The following is a 10,915-nucleotide window of genomic DNA, read 5'->3' on the forward strand; positions in this document are numbered from 1 at the left end:
CGGTTAAGTATAATCATTTATCTCACACATTTTTTAACATCTTGTCCCAGACCCCTCACATTCCAAACCCCCTCTCATTATTAGTTTTTAAAAGATTGATTATTTTTCTTTAAACTCCTAATAGGAACAAAATGCTTCATACAACTAATTGTTGGAGAGCTTCTATTTTCCATTTTACCACCAACGAAGATAGTTTTCAATTGTACAAAATAATCGTCCTTTAATTCAACATCAAAATAGTCATCATCAAAATATAACTCATTTAAAGCTGCATCACAAGTGTCAATAGGACCTGGCAAGCCCATTTTATCTTTTCCAACTTCTTGCTTATTAACAATATTTTGTAAGAAAAAAATCTTCCCTTGCATGCTCCATTTTCTGGGTAATGTCTAGATTATGAGCAATCATCTCAATGGAGCATCCTAGGTCACACCCACTAAAGCAGTCATATACAGTGAAGTAGCACCCTTATAAGAAACATGGTTGGTTTTCATACCATAATTATCCTTGCCTCGGCTCTATCTTTTTCTAGATCCTCAATGCTAACATATTGCTTACCCTTCAATCTAGGGTATCTCCTAAGGTCTTTATCATTCTGTACATCATAATCAACACCCTGAATCTTAGCCTTCTTCTCCCCAAAAGTATCAACAGTTTCTTGGATACCATTGTAATCCAGAGGCTCCAAATATTTTCATATTCTTCATCAACTCTAATATTAGATCCATCACCAACATTTTCCACACTAACCAACTAAGCAATTTCGTGTTCCATTTTCTCCCTTGGAATAGATTCCTGCATCAACTTCTAAAGCATCTCCTAATGCACAAGAAAGTAAGCTTCCAACTTGTTTTTATCATTCTCAAGTTCTAATAATTTTTTCCTCAATGGTTGAGAGAGCATATTGCCTAGTTTTTTCTTCATCCATGTCTTGCAACTTTTGAATCAGAACATGCTTTCATTCTACATTTTTATCTAGTCAATACTTAATTTTAGAGCACACATTCTTTTCTAGACCTCTTCAACTTGAGCCAAGGAGAGGCTGCCCAAAGTAATTGATATGTCTGAGACATATCTATATTTTTTGATTGTTTCATGCCATGTCTATATAATTTTGGCATAAAATTTATATTATTTTTCCAAACCAACCTAATTATACAGTACCGAGTCCCAATTGTTTTTTTCTATATCTTTTTTGGATTTTTTTAGGAAATTAATTTTGTCAAGTTAAAAAATCTGGAAAAGTTAGCAGAAGTTTTCCATCCAGAAGCTTTGAGTGGCAACAGACATATCATAAAACATATTGCTATCTCATTGCTAGGTACAACTTTAGTTTTTTTCTGCTAGAATTTTTTTAGAGGAAGCAAGATATTTATATCTTGATATGTTCTAATGTAGAGGATGATTTAGGAAGATTGATGTCATACTTCTCTTTTTCAGTGACTGCAATCATAGTTAGGTAGACTGCATGCATGCAATTTCTTTCATTAGATTAATTTGCCATGAAAAATATTCACAATATTTTTTTAGTTTCTTGTGTTTGCATGTTCATACAAAAAGTAGGGATCAAAGTTACATATTAGAAAAAAATAAGTAACATAGCAAATTCCGAAAATATTGGGACTCATAGTGTTCAAATTTTGTGAGATCACTGGTTCCTTTCATTGTGGACCAAGTCAATTGGTAATCTTGGCTTTTCCCCTTTTCTAGTGGATAAGGAGAATCTTACTAACATGATACCATGTGTTGATTTATAGCCGCCCTATAGTAGAGATGGTGATCCAGAGTTGGCTAGGGTGCAGGCTCCAACATCTTGAGAAGGGTCTCCTCGCTCCAGCATCACCCTGACGAACTTGTACCTGATGGTACCTAAGTTACTGTAGACACTCCTTTTGTGGGAAACACACATACATAGAAACAATAGTTATGAACCCCAGATGATTACATGGCACATTTTTCATTGGAATAGCTCCTTTGCGAAGGGCCTATCTTTTTTGTTACATTTATTTTACTGTAGAGTCAACTTCTTATCCAACCCCATTTATTCTCCACTTGACAAACATTGTATGGCGGGGAATCATCCAGGCACATATATCCAGTTGAATATATATGATCATGATTCATTATTGTTGACAATTATCCCTAAGATAAAAAAAGTCGAGCAGTTAATTAAGCATTGCAACACCCCTACCTTTGTTTGCGTCTGGTGGAAATTGTTTGTTCTAAAAATATGCTCCTGAGTGCCAGAAATCATCTAAAGACTAAATGATAGTTGAGTATGTGGCGTTTGCAAAACCAAACCTTTTATATAGATTCTTTTGAAAAAATAGGATGAATTGTGATTGTTTGATGACTAGTAACATAGTTTGTTGGGTTTCAATAGAGTTTATTGTTTAAACTTTAACAAGTGAAATAGGTTATAACTTGTTCATGAGAACTTTTATGAGGGGGAATTGCTATTTATGATATATAATGATGTTAATAAGTGTGATGCTATCATTTATATATTCTTTATTATCGACACCTCTCTCCATAAACTTGTGGTCATGTTTATTGAGCTCGACATTCGCTTGGGGAAAAGCAAACTCTAAGCTTGGAGGAGTTGACACATCTGTTTTGCATCACTATTTCCTACTATAACTTATCATATTTGAATGATATATTTCACAATATGATGCAATTCTAGTGCCCTTTCTCTCTTAAAATGCAACGTAAACACATAGAGGGAGATTACGAAACTACTGGAAATCTGGACCAACAATACAGTAGAAGAAAAATAAAATTTTGGAGCTCCAAATGCAGCGGGTATTTAGTAAATTATTTCCATAAAATATGAAGGCTAGGAGCCAGAAGATGGGCCAGAGGGGACCCACCAGGGTGCGCACCACACGTCCACCCATGCGTGTGGGCCCTAAGCCGTGCCACGTAGCCGCATGGGCCCTTGGTGGCTCGCTTCCTGACGCTCTTTGTCCATAAAATTCCTTTTCCATAGAAAAATCACAGATATTCCTCTGCGATAGAGCGATTTTCTGGGGTAAACTTCCTTTCGGAGGGGGAAATCGAAGCCAGCATCACCACCAACACTCTGTGCATTGTCGGGATCATCATCTCCGTCAACATCTTCACCAACACCATCCCATCTCCGAACCCTAGTTCATCCATCTTCTCTATCTTTATATCGAACTTCAGGTTGGTCGCTGGGAGTACATATGTGTCTTGGTTAAACCTTGTAGTTGATACATAGGAGATTTATCGATGAAAGATTGTTATGATCAGATTGTTCATCATATATTTATGCCCACTGTTCATGATCCATATGATGTCTTGTGATTAGATCATTGAGTTCTATAGGATATGGGAGAAGTCTAGTTGCTAGTAATCATGTGAAGTTGAATACCATTTAATGTTTTGATGATATGCTTTGTTGTTCTTCCTCTAGTGGTGTTTGTGAACATCGACTACATGACACTTTACCATCTTTGGGCCTAGTGGAAGCAATTATGGAATTAGTTTATAGATGATGGGTTGCAGGTGTGATAGTAAACCCAAACCCCAGTTTATGAATTATTCCGTGAGCGGCTGTTTGGAATCCTTTTGTTTAATGCTTTAGCTAGATTTATCTTAATCACTTTGTATTTGCGGACGTTTGCATGGAGGGTATAACCATAAGTAGGTATTTGTTGAAGTAAGTAGAGTACCGTAGCTCTAGTCCACCCTAATAACACGTATCAAAGCAATTAATGGTAACTTAATGAATCACGCTGAAAGTAACTTACAAAATTCCCGTGTGTCCTCAAGAGTGTTTTAGCTATTATAAGAAAGACCACCAGCTCCACTTGCTGCCCTCTATTACATTTGTTACTATTTATATTGTTACAAATTATCTTGCTATCAAACAACCGACCGAATTATCTTTACAACATTTATACTGAAACCTTGCTAAAAACTACCTGTCAATTCCTTTTGCTCCTCGTTCGGTTCAACACTCTTATTTATCAAAAACACTATGATAGGTCCATTATACTTGTGGGTCATCAAGGTCCTGACAAGGAAGACCAAACACAGAGAGGAGGATCGGGAGGCGATTTGTAGCATGCAAGGGCGGGGGCACACATCCTTCTTTTTCTTTTGGCTTTTAATTCGCCATCTTGCATATGTTCTGAACCCAAACTCCAAATTAAGTGTAAGTTGCATATTCGTGTTTTTGGTGACGAGGTGTTTCAAATGAGTATACATTTTGACAAGTTTCTAAAATTTCCTTAAGTTTCAACTTCTCAAACTTGATACTAGCGATCGACAAATTTGTAAGTTTAAGAACCTGCAACCAATGAAATTGCAAGTTTTATCTTTCAACTTCTAAATTTGGGACGAGCGACCGGAAAATCATAAGTTTCAGAAACTAAAACTTTAAAAGTTGGTGTGCCCTTACGAGATAATCGAGCGGTTGGTGCGTCTCGGCATGTGCGTGCCCCTGCGAATTTTCGAGGCAGATAGCTGAAGGCACACAAAAAGAATTAGCTGACTAATTAGAATTCAGAAAGCAACTCGTTTGGGGAATTTCAGTGAAGCCTATGCGCACACCTACAAACGTCTTATCTCAAGGCCGTGCATACAGAGCTGGCATCCTCATTGAGGGGTTGTGGGCGGGAACAATTTATACGCTCCAAATGGCTTGACCACACAAACAAAAAACGGCAAGCAATGCGTGCGCACTAACACACAACCCAAGTGAACATGCCTCAACAAAGTTCAATGGGCATGTATCTTCCCTGTTGGTCCTCCTAAGCAACACTTGGTAAACCTTTTATCTACAATTTTTTTCTATGAAAAACTACAAAACACCTACTGAAAATTGTCATAGTAAACTACATAAATAGAAAATAACCTACATGGCAAAAAATGACATAGTAAATCTAAAAAATAGGAAAGAACAAATAACTATGCCTTGTTCCAAATACAGGAAAAGATAATATATGGAAAATTTGCGTGTTATGAAAAAAAGACATATATGAATTTGCAATTGTATAGTAAATAAACAACAAAAAAGTATGTATTTTAATTTACCGTGGTTGTATAAGGAATTTTTTTTACTTTTGATGATAAGACTGCAAAATTGAACCGTAAAAAAAAATTCTAGGCCATTTTCAACAAAATTTCCATGTTCTCAATAATAAAATGTCCCGATTCATATTTTCATTTCCACAACATAAAAATCTCACACAGTAAATTGCCATGATGCAAATAAATAAAATTGCCATGACATTGTAAATAAATTTCTATGTCGTTAAAATTAAGATTGTTGTGCTCTCAATTATGAAAAGGCCATGATTGAGAAATTAACAAACATAAAATACCTACAAAAAATCACAACTATGTGTAACAACTATATGAATGGAATATGAAAGCACGACAACATGGCAAATTGTACACATTTTGATATATACATCATGGCAAAATATTAAATTGTTTGTTTTACTCACAGTGCAAGCGACCATGGAAGCAATTATTATTAGAAAAAGAAAAAATATCTACATTTGCAGTTATAAAAGTGGAAACAAGTCCAAATAGTTTGCATGGTTTTTCCTAAAGTTGCCACAAGAAAGCATAATAAAAATTACTACAATTGCCATGGTTCGTAAAACAAAAAAGTTCTGATTTTGCCGGAAACATTTTAAAACATTTACATTTTGCATAGAAACGTTTTCTTAGAAAGAAGTAAAAATATGTACATTTTTCTATGATAGTTTCTCTAAAATTTCCATCATTAAAGGGAAACAAAAAAAAATGCAAATTTTCCATCTTCCTAAACAAACATGATCCCCGAAGCTAAAATGTTTTAGAAAACAAAATAAATCTATGAACTTGTCATGTGAACAATAATTTTATCCATGATATATATATAATTTTTCCATCTAGCAAGTGTGGGCATTATGAAAAATTATAAATTTTCCATGTTTGGAAATATAAATATTATGAATTTGCTATGTGACCAGTGCATTTTTTTTAGAAATTAACAATGTGTAGAAAATGATTTTTGTAGAAAAAAATAAGTATGTAAAATTGGCATGTGCAAAAGTAGAAAACATTTCCAAAATTGCCATCGGTAAGTGAGAAAATTTTGTGAAGCTTGTCGTGGGAGTCTTACAAAAAAATAATCTAAATTTTCCATGTTTGATTTTTTTTTATGAATTTGCCATGGGACATGGAGAAAATATTTATAAATTAGCCATGTGAACATGATAGCTTGGAATGAGAACATTACGAAAAATTTCTGAATTTTCCATGTAAAAATTATAAAATTCATAAATATGCTAGGTGGAAAATTACTAAATAATAAGAAATCACCAAGATTTAGAGGAATGAAAAGACCTAAATTTGCCTTGAGAATACGAAAAAATTAACTAAAAATGACAATGTGAAGGAAAAAATTGTTAGCTAGTAGTTGCCATGGGAACAATTCAAAACCATCCCTACAATTGTCCGTGTAAATTATTTACTATTTTCCATGGAACATTTCTTAGATTTTACGTGTGTACAAAAACAAAAAAATTTAGAAGTTGGCATGTAACATGGTACAGACATTTACTTGGTCCATGGCTCCACTAGAAAATGACCCCCCATACCTGAGTTTTCTTTAATATATGAAGAAAAAAAGAATTTGGCATGTTATGTTCAATAAACAAGCTATAGTGTATATAACGAATTTTCTGTAGACATAGGTACAAAAATAAGAATTGCCATGTTATGTCAAAAAACTTGCCATAGTGTATATAATAGATTTTTCAGACACATGACAAATTTGAATGGTACATGAAAACTTGCCATGTAGTTTGGTGTCTAAAAATTAACGCAAATTAAAATCAAAACAATTGCGTTATTACCTTCTTTTTACATTTTAAAATATTTTTTTGCCATGTACCTAGTACAAAATTTTGCCATGGCAGGTATAAGACTTGTCATGCCATGAACTACGCATCTGGGGTTGCCATGAACTATAATATCTACAACTGCCATGAAAAATTGGTTAATTAACATCCAATCAATGAATTTCATTCCATGCTTCCATCTGTGTTGTACAAAATTTGATGCAAATGCCCTATTAGTTTCTAGTGGAAGGGCATGCCATAAAGGTGATAGCCGGAGCTTGCTTGCAACGGAGACAACTATGTCGACAAGAACCTCGTCTGGCAGTGGCCTGGGCTTGGAGGGCGCTAGCTGGACGCTCTCATGGAGGCTCTGCCATGGCCATGCCTTCTATGCGGCCTCCTCGGTCGTGGCATTCCTGGTCTTCTAGCTATCGTATGGGAGAGGAAACCCTAACAGGTACGAGACGTCCCAATGAAACTGAAACTTATATAAACATTCGTCCACACACAATTTTTTACACCGACCATGAAAAAGCATTGGGACTACACAGTCTGACAGCGAACATAGAATAATGTTTACACGACGCTGAAATGGCCATGCGTTTTCATAGGATCGCTTGACCAGCAAGAGAAATGATAGAGAATAGGAAAAAACACCGGCATCCATAGTCGACTGAGACTTAATGAAGTCTTAGTTGATGTTATATTCGTGGGATCTTTACAAAATTTTAATTTTAATTTTCTTCTTTCTTCCTTTTTATATGTTTTATCACTCGGCCGAGACTTGGTTAAATCAGTCGAATGAGATCTAGCCAACACTGGCTCATGTAAGGAAGACACTGCTGAAACAACCCGTGCTAAGGAAGTAAATGCGCGGTGTGAGCCCACGAAAACGAAAATGAATCATCAATCGTTTTCATCTTATGGTATAAGAGTTACATGAGACATAACTAATTCTCATCTACCAAATCCATCCTCTCAATCAAAAACGAAAAACAAACAAACAGGAGAATGCATCTACCAACACATACAAACCACATAGGGTAGAATACAATAGAGCAAACTTAATTGAGTGTTGCAGCGGCATAGTAGATTTTTGCATGATCAAGATAAATTGAGAACAAGCGATCGCCTAGGCAGTGACTGGGACGCTATGGAGGACAACTGTCTCCACAGTGAGCCCAGGGCCAAAGCCGAAGAGAACACCCCAATCCATTCCCTCGCCAGTTGTGGTGTGGCCATCCTCGGCGGAGCGTTTGCGCATTTCGTCCATGATGAAGAGTACACAGGCGCTTGACATGTTGCCATATTCGGAGAGGACATGCCGGGTGGCGCGCATCCGTTCCTTGTTCAGGTTTACCTTTGCCTCGACCATGTCAAGGATTGCTGGCCCACCGGGATGCGCTATCCAGAAGACGGAGTTCCAGTCATTGATGCCCAATGGCTTGAATGCGTCCTCTAGGGCCCGCTCGATGTTCTTGGAGATGAGCCCAGGCACATCCTTGAGGAGGTGGAAGGTGAGGCCGACCTCTCGGAGGTGGCCGTCGATGGCACCCTCTGAGTCCGGCAGAATCGTCTGGCTCGCAGACACTAGCTGGAACAGGGGGCGCTCGATGTACTCGTCGGGGTCCGCGCCGATGATCACCGCGGCTGCACCATCGCCGAAGAGCGCCTGACCTACCAGCGAGTCGAGGTGGGACTCGTGCGGGCCACGGAAGGTCACCGCGGTGATCTCGGAGCAGACCACCAGCACACGTGCGCCACGGTTGTTCTCAGCAAGGTCTTTGGCTAGGCGAAGCACCGTGCCGCCGGCAAAGCAGCCCTGCTGATACATCATGAGGCGCTTCACGGAAGGACGGAGGCCGAGCATCTTGGTCAGCTGGTAGTCGGCGCCCGGCATGTCCACACCTGAGGTGGTGCAGAAGACAAGGTGGGTGATCTTAGACCGAGGCTGGCCCCACTCTTTGATTGCCTTCTGTGCCGCCGCCTTCCCGAGCTTGGGAACCTCCACGACGACGATGTCCTGGCGCGCGTCCAGAGACGGCGCCATGTAGGCACACATGTTGGGATTGTCCTGTAGGATCTCCTCTGTTAGGTGCATGTACCTCTTCCTGATCTGCGATTTGTCACCTGAAATGAAGCATTGTTTGTTACTCTCTTCATCTCATAATATAAGACGTTTTTGCAAGCTAGTGCGTCTCACAATATAAGACGTTTTTGCAAGCTAGTTTAGCTTGAGAAAACATCTTATATTGTGAAACAGGGGGAGTAGGTTGCATGTCCATCCGAGAGAAGACATAAAAGAGATGGCAAAGAAGAATGGAATTCATTGAACTTACACATCCTCTTGAACTTCTCCTTGAGGTCGGCCATGTGGTCGCTCTTGGTGATCTTGAAGTAGTAGTCCGGGTAGTCGGCCTGGTACACGCAGTTTGCCGGCGTCGCCGTGCCGATCGCTAGCACCGTGGCCGGCCCCTCCGCCCGCTGCGCCTTCCTCACCTCCTCCACCGTCATCGTCGCCGCCATCGATCTCCGGCTAGCTACCTAGTAGTTACCTCAACGGTGGCTGGCCGGCTGCGAGATGGTGGCTCTGTGTGACGCGTACGTGTGCGGTGTGGTGATATGATCGAGTGTGGGGGACGGGAGATATAGGCGGGAAGGGTTGGTAGGGGAAGCTGGCCGCCGGAGACGGGGTTAGCTCCGTTGGACGGGAGGATGGATGGCCACGAATGCGGGGTATGAGATGTGTGGCGCGTGCGACGCGTACGTCCATACCAACCAATCCGGCCAAGTGGGAGTTAGTTGGGTCGCTTGGCCTTGGGCCTCCCCAGTTGCAAGCACTCGTGTGCTTGATCTGCCCACCCAGTTGCACGGACTCGTACGTGCTTGAACCGCTCCGATGCTACCACATCTACTAGGTAGGTAGGGGAGTACAAGGGGAACTAATAGGTAGGTAGGGGAGTACCAGGGGAAGATGTGGCCGGCCACATCACCATTCACACCAAGAAAACGACAATTGTTCGATATTTGCTTGACTTGCTTTCTATACCTCGCTATGACTTTGAGCCTTTTATTTTCTTGCATGGAAACTTTTGAACAAACGACCATGGCAGTACAAAAAACACAAAAATAACAAAATTACACTCATGTATGTAGACCACCTAGCGACGACCGTTATCATCTCTCTCTCCGGAGCTAAGCCAAACTTGTTGTAGTAGACAATCGAAAAGTCGTCGTGATAATGCCCCGCAGAACCAGCGCACCAGAACAACAACTATCACTGATGAATAGAAGTATAAACGAAAGGATCCAACCTATAAAGGCACAAACGAAGACATACAAAGACTGGATGCAGGCAGATCCACCGAAGACTAGCACCGACTAAATCCTATGAGATCCGCCGAAGACACACCTCCACAAGCCCTCTGACGACGCTAGATGCATCACCTCAACGAGGCCTACGCAGGGAGAACTTTATTCCAACTTCAGGGAGCCGCCACCGTCTCGTCTTCCTGAGCAAGACACAAACCTAAACGAACTCACAAAACACGTAAAACCAGAGCAAGACCCCTCCCACTCGGAAGGGCCAGGGGTCCACCACGGCTCCATGGCCCTAGGGCCAACGGAGACGAGGCCGATCGGCGGCGACGCCAACGGGAGGCCGAGGAACCCTAACCTCTTTTTTATTGGAGAGAGGAGGCGGCGGCGTTGCGTGTTCGCTGCATAAGTAAGCCATGGTATAAAATATCCATCAAAACACTAGCCATTTTCTTGAAGCCGCGGTGCCCAAAAACCCGCCGTTCCATGACCCTAGGGCCACCGGACACGAGATGGATCGGTGGCGACGCCAATGGGAGGACGAGGAACCCTAAGCACTTTTTTATTGGAGAGAGGAGGCGGCGGCGTTGCGTGTTCGCCACATAAGTAAGCCATGGTCTAAAAAATCCATCAAAACACTAGCCATTTTCTCGGAGCTGCGGTGCCCAAAAACCAGCCGTTGCATGGCTCTAGGGCCGCCGGAGATGAGGCGGATCGGCGGCGACGCCAAC

The 10,915-nt window shown here is 40.6% G+C and overlaps 1 protein-coding gene across 1 annotated transcript; it reads right to left on the bottom strand.

The window, feature by feature from the left end:
• Positions 1 to 7,760: 7,760 nt before the first annotated feature.
• On the bottom strand, positions 7,761 to 9,497 carry LOC119361794 (chalcone synthase 2-like). Its single transcript, XM_037626945.1, has 2 exons — positions 9,206 to 9,497; positions 7,761 to 8,996 (listed from the first exon to the last, which is right to left on the bottom strand). The coding sequence occupies exons 1-2, from the start codon at positions 9,390 to 9,392 to the stop codon at positions 7,999 to 8,001; spliced, it is 1,185 nt and encodes a 394-aa protein (XP_037482842.1). The 5' UTR covers positions 9,393 to 9,497; the 3' UTR covers positions 7,761 to 7,998.
• Between the last annotated feature and the right edge of the window lie 1,418 nt (positions 9,498 to 10,915).

Source organism: Triticum dicoccoides, chromosome 2B, assembly GCF_002162155.2.
Source record: "Triticum dicoccoides isolate Atlit2015 ecotype Zavitan chromosome 2B, WEW_v2.0, whole genome shotgun sequence".
NCBI lineage: Eukaryota > Viridiplantae > Streptophyta > Magnoliopsida > Poales > Poaceae > Triticum > Triticum dicoccoides.